At 41.4% G+C, this 13,400-nt stretch overlaps 1 protein-coding gene across 10 annotated transcripts in view; it reads left to right on the top strand.

Moving 5' to 3' along the window:
• Positions 1–13,400, top strand: part of LOC117446529 (band 4.1-like protein 3) — a 124,786-nt gene that overhangs the window by 87,396 nt on the left and 23,990 nt on the right. For 7 of the 10 annotated variants that reach the window (XR_004552151.2, XR_004552152.2, XR_011643201.1 and 4 more), the window contains exons 6-14: positions 1,295–1,370; positions 1,816–2,034; positions 2,424–2,511; positions 2,594–2,746; positions 4,146–4,243; positions 5,470–5,645; positions 8,416–8,654; positions 11,484–11,519; positions 12,634–12,678. Coding sequence is in view for 1 of the 10 variants with exons in the window: in XM_034082750.2 (XP_033938641.1) it covers positions 1,295–1,370; positions 1,816–2,034; positions 2,424–2,511; positions 2,594–2,746; positions 4,146–4,243; positions 5,470–5,645; positions 8,416–8,654; positions 11,484–11,519; positions 12,634–12,678 (1,130 nt within the window). In the remaining 9 variants the exon portion in view is untranslated. The remainder of the gene's footprint in view (positions 1–1,294; positions 1,371–1,815; positions 2,035–2,423; positions 2,512–2,593; positions 2,747–4,145; positions 4,244–5,469; positions 5,646–8,415; positions 8,655–11,483; positions 11,520–12,633; positions 12,679–13,400) is intronic. The other 3 variants (XR_011643200.1, XR_004552153.2, XR_004552154.2) reach the window with 3 other exon arrangements.

The raw sequence follows: 13,400 nt of genomic DNA on the forward strand, positions 1-13,400 counted from the left end.
AGTTTTGAATGTTGTGTTGAACTATTGGATTCAATCCATCATTGACTTCTAATTAAAATGATGTGCAATTTTCCTTAGATAGTCAAATGGAGAGTTTACCCAACATTCAAAAAGCTTACTCTTAAATGTAGTGCTATTAATCAAGATTGTTTTTGTGTGATTCGTGTTGGATGAATAGACCAATACAGATGGTACATGGCTTGTGGCAAGGCAAACAATACATTTTAAAAGACTCAATAGTAATGTTCCCAAAATTGTGACTCGATAAATCAAGATAATCCACACACCTTGTTGAAAGCAGTTTTAACGTAGGAACTATTTTCTTTAAACCAAATGACTCTCACCATTCATGACACAAGGCAGAAGAAAGAGTGCTCTAAGCCACATGTGTCAAACTCAAGGCCCGGGGGCCAAATCAGGCCGTGGTGGATTTAATTTCGGCCCGCAGGATAATCTCTAATTCCTGTTAGATCTGGCCCGCCGGTATATTGCACGCACACCTTCTCTCGATCCTGAGGGTCTCCTCCGCTCAGAGCCGGACCCCAAACATGATGACCTCTCACCCGAGATGAGAGGCCAAGTATCTGAGCTAGCATCTCAGAGCAGCAACCTGAGTTTACATGTTTCCTTCTGCACTTTCTCTCACGACAACAGGGCGTGTTTGGTTTCTCTTTGAGGGAAATAGTTTCTTGAAGCTGTTGTTCGCCTGTGGGGAAATGTACTTTGGAAAAGCTGCAGATCGAGCCATAAGAAATGAATGCAACTGATTATTTAATGTTTAATGTTGTTTTTACAGGCAATTATTTAAGCTTTGTTAGTTCCAGGTTTAATATGTGCAATAAGTTCATTTCAATAAGTTCTGCAGTAAACATTGAACCAGTCCGGCCCTCGACTAGTACCCATTTTTAAATGTTGGCCTACTGTGTATTTGAGTTTGACCCCCCTGCTCTAAGCTAACGGCTAGCTTACATCGGATAGTTTATATGTTTCATTATGTACGATTCCTTCTTTACAGTGATGCTGTCGACGGGTGCAGTTCAGTAGAAAGTAAATACTCTTACATGAAACCGCTCGCAACAAAGTCTGTGGATTATCTTGAATATTGATTTCAGGAAAGAGACCTCTCTCTTGAGTTTATGTATTTGGGGGTATTTGAGCACCACAAGATACTCAATGTGAGATAGACATCTCTAAAGCTGATATCCCCAACACTCAATAAGAGGATTTTTATTTAAATTTTTTCGGATAAGCTGTCCCTTTTAATCTTTCAGCTGTCATTGTATTTATTCCTCAGACTCTCCGTGGCACTTTGCCTTCTCTGTCAAGTTCTACCCTCCAGATCCCTCCCAGCTCACGGAGGATATCACCAGGTACAACACGTCTCTCCCCAACACACACACACACACACACACACACACACACACACACACACACACACACACACACACACACACACACACACACACACGCACACGCACACACACACGCACGCCCACGCACTCTTCAAATACTAACAGTTGTAACTCCTGGCTGTGATGGTGCTCTTCAGAGTTAATCGGAGGCGAACATTATTCCTTGCACATGTCACTTTTGAAGATGATATATTTCCCTAAATGCAAGTGTTTACTTTAAGTACTGCTACACTTTACATGGTGAATTTGCCCCGGTGTGAAAGCAACCCACATCTCTCTCTCCTTTATGAGGAGTAGGCCAGGAATGCTACAAACTGTACGCTGTGTTCTTGTTGGAGCTCGCTTTGCTCTGGGCTGGTTTGACTGCCAACACCCTGCTCTGCTCCCCTGTCTCATCCGTCAGATACTACCTGTGTCTGCAGCTGAGGGACGACATGCTGTCAGGTCGGCTGCCGTGCTCCTTCGTCACTCACGCCCTCCTCGGCTCCTACAGCGTTCAAGCCGAGCTGGGCGACTACGACCAGGACGACCACGGCGCCGACTACGTCAGCGATTTCCGCTTCGCTCCCAATCAGACTCGCGAGCTGGAGGAGAGGGTGATGGAGCTCCATCATAACTACAAGTACTTGACACAATATTGCTTTCATCCATCCTCAAACCTGTGGGAATATGATCGGAACGGGGTTTGTTGTTGTGTGGAAACACCCCGCGATGCATATGGCTGATGGATGCCGTCACATTGCCGCCCCATCTGTCATTGAAATGTACACCGTGCACGTGTTGCGAGTGCGAAAACACTTTCTCAGTTACAGGGTCCTCAGCACTCTGAGTTGGCATTGCTTTCTGGCATACTTCCAAGCACAACGCTTCAGGGGACGGTTAGGAGGAATTCAGAATTGAAGATATCAAGCATATTACCAAGACAATTATGCCCCCGCGGTGTGAGATTATGAGTTCATTATAAGAAGGCATGTTGATGTTTGTTACAGAGTATCATTGTTCTGCCTACAGGGGGATGACTCCAGCAGAGGCTGAAATTAACTTCTTGGAGAACGCAAAGAAACTGTCGATGTACGGGGTGGACCTCCATCACGCTAAGGTTGGCTGTTACACATTTTAACTTCATTTCTAGGACGATTACAGTGTTTTGTTTTTTGATAATGTCTGCCTCTTTGCTGCAGGATTCTGAAGGGATTGAAATCATGTTGGGCGTCTGTGCCAACGGCCTGCTGATTTACCGAGATAGGCTTCGGATCAACCGCTTTGCCTGGCCAAAGATCCTGAAGATCTCCTACAAGAGGAGCAACTTCTACATCAAGATACGACCTGGGGAGGTAAGCAGATCGGATGATTACACGCTTGTCGAGCAGTCATGAGCAGTGCTACTTAACAAAAGTGAATGTGTGCAAAAGGTGGTTGCGTGCCATGCTGCGAATGGATCTGGCCCTTCCTACATCCAGGACATGGTTAATCGTACACCCCAGCACGTGCACTCCGCTCTGCATCAGCCAAACGACTCGCTGCACCCTCGCTGCGAAGGGGACCCAAGTTCCCATCAGCAGAAACACGTGGGTTTGCTATCCTGGCTCCAAGATGGTGGAATGAGCTCCCATTGACATCAGGACAGCAGATAGCTTACACACCTTCCGGCGCAGACTGAAAACTCATCTCTTTCGACTCCACCTCGAGCGATAGAACTATTAACAAAGCACTTGTATACTAATAAAGGACTGGCTTATCTAAAGCCAGTTGAGTAGCACTTGAGATGTTTTTGCTCTATGAAGCCTGATGTACTTTATGATTCTGTTTTCTTCACATTTTTATTTTGTGGGTCGAACGCACTTATTGTAAGTCGCTTTGGATAAAAGCGTCAGCTAAATGTAATGTAAAAAAGGTATTCTCTAAAATTCGAAGAGCCTGATCTAAAAGTGTAACCACAATGATAGCTTTTTGTGCACGTATGAAAGTGAGTGATAATAACAGAGATTAGCTAACCATCTTATGTATCATACAAAGTACAAGGTCTCTTCTTATTTTCTGCAAAAGACAAAGAAACCTGTTCGGAAAAAGATTTTAAGCCTCAGATTTTGAGTCAAATCTGTTACTGCCGAAGTGAATGTACGGCCAGCTTTGCTGAAATCCTCCGCTCTATGCCTCCAGTCTTGCTCCTCTGCACAGCCGGTCTATATCCTGGCCCTCCTCATCGTGCCGCGCTGCAGCTTACCCTCCACGCTGAGCCTCCACGCTGAGCCTCAGTGTGACAGGCGGCCTGGGCCGGACCCAGTCAAGTGACAGTGAGCCTGTGATCCGGCCAAATAAAGAGTCCCTTTAACAGAGCGGCTGCAGCTGCAACCACAATAAAAGGATCAGGAGTGTAAATATAGAGCCATGGAATAGTTCTCCTGCTAATTTCTCCGAGTGTCTGAACATTGCAAGCTCTGAAATGTTGTGGATTTGAAGTAGAAAGTGGCTCGAAAGGGAAATACTGAAGTAAAGTACACATAGTAGATATACACATCCGTTCCTCCACTGTGTGTCTTTGCGAGTAGAATGTAAAGACAGCCTTATTGATCTGGGTCAGCGTTTCTGCAGGTGTGAGATGGACTACACTTATTGAATATGTTATGAATGTATCAGGTTGTCATACACGTCCTCCGTCCACAGAGATGTGCTGAGGTTGCCCTCGGCTAAACGTCTTCACCTCTCTGTGTCCCTGTTCTCTCTCCTCTCCAGTACGAGCAGTTTGAAAGTACAATCGGGTTTAAGCTTCCTAACCACCGAGCTGCCAAGAGGCTGTGGAAGGTCTGCATTGAGCATCACACCTTCTTCAGGTAAGACACCATCTGGTCAGCTTTAAACATGTCGGACGCAATCAAACTCGATCAATTATTCAGATTGTATTTATATCGCCTGATATCACAGATTGTTCACTTGTCTCAGAGGGCTTTACAATGTGTACGACATACTACCCTCTGTCCTTAGACCCTGTAGCAGACACGGAATGACTCCCACGAAACTCCACAATTAACAGGGAGAGCCAGAGAGGAGGGATCCCTCTCCCAGGACGTACACGCATGCAATAGATGTCATGTGTATAGATGAAAAAGATCATACATTTGCAACAAAGAAAACCCGATGCATACGAAAACATTATAATTTATAAAGTAGAAGGATCCAGGAGGGCTGATCTGAAAATTAACAGTTCGATCCCACGCTCTACATTCGAACATGTCGAAGTGTCCTTAGGCAAGATACACTGAACAAAAATATAAACGCAACACTTTTGTTTTTGCTCCCATTTTTCATGAGATGAACTCAAAGATCTAAAACATTTTCTATATACACAAAATAACCATTTCTCTCAAATATTGTTCACAAATCTGAACAAATATGTGATAGTGAGCACTTCTCCTTTGTGGCCTTTTATGGTGGCCAGCCTAAGGCACACCTGTGCAATAATCATGCTGTCTAATCAACATCTTGATATGCCACACCCGTGAGGTGGGATGGATTATCTCGGCAAAGGAGAAGTGCTCACTATCACAGATGTTTTCAGATTTGTGAACAATATTTGAGAGAAATGGTTATTTTGTGTTTATAGAACATGTTTTAGATCTTTGAGTTCATCTCATGAAAAATGGGAGCAAAAACAAAAGTGTTGCGTTTATATTTGTGTTCAGTGGTACTTAACCTAATTGCTTCCGGTGTCGGTATTGAGAGTATGTAGGTAAAAGCACCAGCTCAAGACATTGTGATCCAGACGTAACATTAATAATAATAATAATAATAGATTTAATTTGTTAGCGCTTTTACAGGTGCTCAAAGACGCTTTACAGATATAGTGAAGAGAAAAGAAAAGAAGGGAACAACAAATAAATATATAGTTAAAGTCAAAGGCATGTTTGGGACATGAGTGCACGCAGATATAGAGAAAGAGAAGTTGGAATAGAAAGGTGCACGGGGAAGTCTGAGCCAATAGCAGCATAACTACTGGAGGGGCTGGTTCAAGGTCAGCCTGAGCCAGCCCTGACTGCAATGTCACTGCTTGCTTCCACAGACTGGTGTCTCCAGAGCCGCCTCCAAAGGGCTTCTTGGTGATGGGTTCAAAGTTCAGATACAGTGGAAGGACACAGGCTCAAACCAGGCAGGCCAGTGCTCTCATAGACCGGCCCGCTCCACACTTTGAGCGTTCAGCCAGCAAGAGGTACCTGCTGTCCCGGAGCCTGGACGGAGGTGAGGCACGATGGATGTTTGATCTGTTCATGGAGGGTCTGACGAGCTTTTATTGACCCTCCTTCCTCCTAGACACAGGGTTAGACTCCCCGTGTACAGAAAGGCCCGTTTAGCTCAGAGCTAACACTCTCTTTGACACTAAATCACTTTTATTTAGACTTAAAGTTGCAAACCTTTGAATGAATAGTTCCTGGAAATACAGTATGTCTTCTTGCTTTCATAGTTATAATCCGGAGATCTTAACTTTGCATTAAAGATCACTAGTTGACATGTCAATGTTTAATCGATGTGTGAAAACAATACATTTTGTTTTGACAGGGCTGCAGGAAGTCAAGGCTCCTAACTGCAAAAAGTAGTCCCGCTTATTAACCCTGTTGTTTTCCTACATTGTTTTGTGTCATCCTCGCGCATGTTATGTCCAACTACTGCTTTCAAACCCCATCGGAAATGAACTCGAACTTGACCTAGATAAATAGTTAATTATTTTCCGCAGTATAAGACATGGAACAATTATTCAAAAACACAGATAAGCACCCGACCTGAAACTGTTATGGCTTTAGGCTATTATCCAAGTCTCTGAGGTATTACACACACATCTGAAATGCATGATAATGTGTGTGAAGCACAGTTAGGTTATAGTTTTAAGGACTATGGGAATTATAGTACACCCAAATATCTGCAAAACAAGTAAGTAACGGATAATTAAGAAGTATTTGATACTCGACCTTCTATGCTTTTTTTTCTATTCTTAACTTGGGAGCTCATCAAATGTAATCCAGTTCTGTAAGAATGCATTAAAGTATGTTTTAAATGCAAAGGCATGACATACAAGAGAGTGGTAGCTCTTACCGGGCCTTTCTGTACACGGGAGTCTGATCTAGGAGGAAGGATGGTGCCTTGTTGTTATTGGTGACTTTAAGTGTATGGGAAAACAGATGGTGCCATACTCTGCCATAGAAGGACAATAACAACATGAATTCTGGGTGACCGGAGATTTAAGGTCAACTGTTATGCAAAGTCCACTTCTTCATGTCTCTTCTACATCAACATGTGTCCCCTCTTCTTCATGTCTCTTCTACATCAACATGTGTCCCCTCTTCTTCATGTCTCTTCTACATCAACATGTGTCCCCTCTTCTTCATGTCTCTTCTACATCAACATGTGTCCCCTCTTGTTCATGTCTCTTCTACATCAACATGTGTCCCCTCTTCTCCATGTCTCTTCTACATCAACATGTGTCCCCTCTTCTTCATGTCTCTTCTACATCAACATGTGTCCCCTCTTCTCCATGTCTCTTCTACATCAACATGTGTCCCCTCTTCTTCATGTCTCTTCTACATCACCATGTGTCCCCTCTTCTTCATGTCTCTTCTACATCACCATGTGTCCCCTCTTCTTCACGTCTCTTCTACATCAACATGTGTCCCCTCTTCTTCATGTCTCTTCTATATCAACCAAATGTCTCTCAGAGGGGCGTGGGGAGGGGCTCCTTATTTTCATCTAAAGTAACAGACAGAGAATCAGCACTTTAGAAACAGGGCTGAAACTGATAGGGTGACCAGACGTCCCCGTTTTCCGGGGACAGTCCCCGGAAATGCCCCCGTTTTTTAATATGCGTTAAAAACACATAGCAACGTGAAATAAAACGTTTCATGTCAGGAAACACTGGGTAAACAGACTGTGGTCGAGCCAGCCCCCACTTCGGAAAACACAGTCAAGCCAGCCCGCACGTTGTATTGCGGTGCGCGAATATCCTATGCATTACGGTAGAGGCCTGTAAAAACTGCCTTCAAAATAAAAGCGTTTACTCGGTCAAAAATAAATATACCTACAAAACACACCAAACATATTCACTGCAGCTTAAATTAAGAAATATGTACGATATAATGTGATCAATAATAATTGAAAACATACTACGTATATAACTACCACATTATAACTGAGTGAATGTAAAATGTAAGGATACAGTTATGAAGACATATCTGACATTTCCACTGGGTGACTCATTTCAATTGATGTTGACACCATCTCACAACACTCCTAAAATAACATTACTTTCTGAAGTACAATTTAAAATGTATGCTGTTTAAAATCTAGATCTATTGTCCATCTATATTTGATTATTATTTAATAGAAACCGTCCATAATCAAAGAGTCACGGAGTCAATCAAATACTTATTTCACTTCAGGGTGATAGCAGGACACCCCATCTAGTCACTCAGAGAAAATCAGGACAATCTGATGTAGAGTTTCAAAATAAAATACTTTTGAAATCTCATAACAGGACAATATGATGTAGAATTTCAAAATAAAATACTTTTGAAATCTCATATATGGGCTATCGTCCTTCTGTTTTTATACAAGAATAAATAAAAAACTGTCAAATTATCAAAGACTTATTTCACTCCAGGGTGATAGCGGGACACCCCATCTAATCACTCAGAGAGAATCTGGACAATCTGATGTAGAGTTTCAAAATAAAATACCTTTGTAGTCTCATATGAGCTATCGTCCTTCTGTTTGTATCCAACAGTTAAAATGTTAGAATTACATTGAACCAGAATTGTCCCCCTTTTTTCTTTAACAGTGAAGAAAATTGGATATGTTAATGTCCCCGGTTTTAATTTAGAAATCTGGTCACCTTATGCTGCAATGATCTTGGTATTTCAGACGAACACTTCAGAGACATGTTTGTATCTGAAATCTATAACATATTGATGAAAAACAGTATAATAGGGGACCTTTAATAATTCATCCATCTCGTTACCAGCCGAGTTCTCGAGGCCGGTCTCAGCGATGTGTGAGAACCACGACGGGCTCACCCGCCGCAGCGTCAGCGAGCAGCGGCGCCTCCACAGCCCCTCGGTGGAGGAGCAGCAGGAGGTGGAGCTGGAGCCCAGCATGGAGCAGGACGAGGACAAGGACGAGGACAAAGACCAAGACCACGGCGAGATGACCGAGGAGTACTATGACGGCGAGGTCACTCCAAGCAGAAAGAAAGAGATCATGGTAGTTAAGATTTCCTGACACACTTTTTTCATGAATAGGAAGTAGATTTCGGTGGTCGAAATCAGAGATGGCAAAAGTAAACACATCCTTTACTCAAGTAGAAGTACAGTACAGATACCCGTGTTTAAAAATACTAAAAGTAGAAGTACTGACTAAACTTCTTTACTCAAGTAAAAGTAAAGAAGTATGGGCTTTGAAATGTAGGTGGGGTATGTCATTTATTTCAGAAACACTTCTTGTTATATTCCATGGCATGCTCTTAACATCCCGATAGAAATGAACACATTAAAGGCTTTGACAATAAAAACATATCATCTGTGGAAGCCCTGGCGCTGTAAAAAGCACGACCAATCATCTGAGCCGGCTAAAGTAACTGGATGGCCTCCCTGCCTGTCAGCCTTCCATCGGGGCACAAACTGATCTCGTGCCCTCATTGGTCATCTGCATGTTCGTGTGTGTTGGAGGAGGGGCTCTGTAAGGAAGGGGCAGATTTGTTCCGGTTGTGTATTTTCAAATTCTAGCGCACTCGAACTGGTTTCTCCAAAATGACCTACCCCACCTTCAAGTAAAAAGTACCCATAGCTAGCAGCTGTTTTAAAGAGTACCTGACCTCCCTTTATATCAATAGAACAATAATGTCATTGTTAGCTAATGAATGTTTCCATGCTGAACAACGGCAACATGACAACGTTTCCATTGGTCCCTCTTCTTTAGAGAAGACCAGGAAGTGATGGATACACGGATCGTGTTCCAATCAATAGGCACGCAATGACTCTAAAGAATAATGATCACGCACCAACACACATTCAGACTAAAGGAACCAGCTGTTTGGGAAATGAGAGAAGTAGAAAGTACAAGTATTTGGGTTCAACATGTAAGAAGTAGAAAGTACAGGTATTTGAGTTCAACATGTAAGAAGTAGAAAGTACAGGTATTTGAGTTCAACATGTAAGAAGTAGAAAGTACAGGTATTTGTGTTCAACATGTAAGAAGTAGAAAGTACAGGTATTTGAGTTCAACATGTGAGAAGTGGAAAGTACAGGTATTTGGGTTCAACATGTAAGAAGTAGAAAGTACAGGTATTTGGGTTCAACATGTAAGAAGTAGAAAGTACAGGTATTTGAGTTCAACATGTAAGAAGTAGAAAGTACAGGTATTTGTGTTCAACATGTAAGAAGTAGAAAGTACAGGTATTTGTGTTCAACATGTAAGAAGTAGAAAGTACAGGTATTTGAGTTCAACATGTGAGAAGTGGAAAGTACAGGTATTTGGGTTCAACATGTAAGAAGTAGAAAGTACAGGTATTTGGGTTCAACATGTAAGAAGTAGAAAGTACAGGTATTTGTTTTCAACATGTAAGAAGTAGAAAGTACAGGTATTTGAGTTCAACATGAGAGAAGTAGAAAGTACAGGTATTTGGGTTCAACATGTAAGAAGTAGAAAGTACAGGTATTTGTGTTCAACATGTAAGAAGTAGAAAGTACAGGTATTTGGGTTCAACATGTAAGAAGTAGAAAGTACAGGTATTTGTTTTCAACATGTAAGAAGTAGAAAGTACAGGTATTTGTGTTCAACATGTAAGAAGTAGAAAGTACAGGTATTTGGGTTCAACATGTAAGAAGTAGAAAGTACAGGTATTTGTTTTCAACATGTAAGAAGTAGAAAGTACAGGTATTTGGGTTCAACATGTAAGAAGTAGAAAGTACAGGTATTTGTTTTCAACATGTAAGAAGTAGAAAGTACAGGTATTTGGGTTCAACATGAGAGAAGTAGAAAGTACAGGTATTTGGGTTCAACATGTAAGAAGTAGAAAGTACAGGTATTTGGGTTCAACATGTAAGAAGTAGAAAGTACAGGTATTTGGGTTCAACATGTAAGAAGTAGAAAGTACAGGTATTTGTTTTCAACATGTAAGAAGTAGAAAGTACAGGTATTTGTGTTCAACATGTAAGAAGTAGAAAGTACAGGTATTTGGGTTCAACATGTAAGAAGTAGAAAGTACAGGTATTTGTTTTCAACATGTAAGAAGTAGAAAGTACAGGTATTTGGGTTCAACATGTAAGAAGTAGAAAGTACAGGTATTTGTTTTCAACATGTAAGAAGTAGAAAGTACAGGTATTTGAGTTCAACATGAGAGAAGTAGAAAGTACAGGTATTTGGGTTCAACATGTAAGAAGTAGAAAGTACAGGTATTTGGGTTCAACATGTAAGTAGTAGAAAGTACAGGTATTTGAGTTCAACATGTAAGAAGTAGAAAGTACAGGTATTTGGGTTCAACATGTAAGAAGTAGAAAGTACAGGTATTTGTTTTCAACATGTAAGAAGTAGAAAGTACAGGTATTTGTGTTCAACATGAGAGAAGTAGAAAGTACAGGTATTTGGGTTCAAAATGTAAGAAGTAAACGTAAAAAGTCGTCAGAAAAATAAGTAGTGGAGTAAAGTACTGATACCAGAAACATGTACTTACGTTTTGTATTTGTACTCCACTACTTCCCACCTCTGGTCGAAATGAATAAAGCTTTGAAGGAAACCCCTCCAGGGAGTGGCATTGACAGTAAGGGTGTGATGGGCTCAGAAAAGCCCATCAGGTCAATGTGGGCTTATCCAGAATCGGCATGGAGCTACTGTGGTGGCTTTGGTGGATTTAGCACTTACTAACTTCTCCTTTCACTCTTATTCACTCAGGCTTGTTTGCTTACACTGCACTGCTCATAAATCCCGCTGACAGCTTCACAGTTTTTTAACCCTTTCTCTTTATGCTGACACATGCACGCCTAGCGCTCTGTTGCTAACGTGCTATCTCTTTTTATAACTCATGCTGGCGTTCAGGAGGAGGCTGGGTCACCAGTTGACAGTAAACAGGAGGTACTTGGTGTCTGGTGATTTGGTCTCTGTCTGTCAACCTGTCTTTACTCATCCATCATTATGTAGACATGTGTTATTGTGTAAGTGGTGATGCAAAAGTCGTGCCTGGGCGAACTGTCATAGCTAAGCATCCCAGCAAACATTTGACTGACAGTGATGTGTAGTTAGGAAAGTTGAAGTAACGTGAAATGCTCAAACATCTTTAAAACCAGTTGAAACAAATATAATTTTGAATTTATGTTATGATAAATATACTGCCAGTTTTATATTAAGATTTCAATTGTCTGATCTAAATCAGTTTGTCTCCTGTGATGACGAAAGAAGACGGGTGGGGGAAAGGTTTTGTCAGGATGAACTAAAGTAGATTTTTCTTTTTCATCTGGAGAACAGGTGAGAAAAAAAGACGTGCTAGTGACATTTTTATTTTGTTTTTAGAGTTCTGAGATTAAAGTCAGAAATCTGAGAAAAAGTAAAAACAAAATGGTAACTGTTAAAATAAAGACTGAGTGCTTTACTTTGGGTTTTCTTGTAATACAAATGGTGGCCTGAAGAAGCTGAAGTGCACCCATATAACCCATATAACAGCATTCATGTTTTCTTCCTTCATCCATGCACTCTAAACACAAAGTGCATGCATTTCTTCACCTGGAAGAAAACCTCTTAGTCCTATTTTCTCACCATAAGTCAGAATCTCTGACTTCAATTTCAGAATTGAAAAGGAAAAATATCACTTTGGTCCAATCCAAAGAACAAAATCACGTGGCTCTAAACCTCTTCCAGTAGCTTCTCACCTGTTGCGCAGATGAAACATAACAAAGTTGGGAAAAATGATTTAGGGAAATCAACTATTCCAAAATGTTTACTAGGATGTGTTTCTAAATGTCTCTCGGCATGGCCACATCGTGTCTGTCTGTCTGTCTGTCTGTCTGTCTGTCTGTCTGTCTGTCTGTCTGTCTGTCTGTGTGTGTGTGTGTGTGTGTGTGTGTGTGTCCGTCCGGCCGTCCTCTTTATGACTGACCTACCATCCTGTGTCTGCATCTGAACCTTGTTCCTGCACCTTCTGACCCCTCACTCTCCACCTCTTGTTCTCGCACCACCTCCTGCCCCAACTCAGCTTTCTCAGTTGGATCAGGAGTCCACTCCTCGGCACAAACAGGAGGTACAGGTTCCTGTCTTTAGACCCTGCTTTGTTTTGGAGGCTTTTACAGATTCAGATGTGCCTGCATCAAAATAAATGTGAATTATAAAACATTGGTCCTCTTTGAGCATACGTTCAGGTATCTTTGACAGTCTCCGGGTGAAATACCTCTCTATTTTTAGAACAGAGAGAACGTCCTTAATGTAAAATCCTACACAAGTACAGGACAAGTATCTACTTGAAATACAAGTTCAGTGTAGATCTATGCAACCTCAGAGCTGAACATTAGTATCAACATATCTGATAGAAAACTGTCTAACGAAGGTCATGGAGAATATTAGTTTAAATGAGGTCATTTTGAATTAATATTAACTAGTGATACACATTGGATAGATCACATCAGTTTTGGACATGAGGAGAAGGTTATTATTAGATATCAGTATTGGCTAAAAAAAAAAAGACTGTGCATCCCTATTGTCCAACAATAGATGTTACATATTCATTTAGTAATCCATCTACTTGCCTTGATTGATTTATTTTAGCTTCAGTAGCATCTGAAATGTCAATGCTCTCCATGGGCCACAGCTCAGTCGTAAAACACCAGCTTTAGTTAACATAAGTGTAAGCGTTCACATTGCATCTTCTTCCTCAGTGCTCTCTCATGTCTTGTTCAGTCATGCATATCATATGTTGATGTGAGTCCTGCTGGTGAACGGATGTCAACGTTTTGCTAATGCATTCCT

The sequence above is a fragment of the Pseudochaenichthys georgianus genome, chromosome 5 (assembly GCF_902827115.2).
Source record: "Pseudochaenichthys georgianus chromosome 5, fPseGeo1.2, whole genome shotgun sequence".
NCBI lineage: Eukaryota > Metazoa > Chordata > Actinopteri > Perciformes > Channichthyidae > Pseudochaenichthys > Pseudochaenichthys georgianus.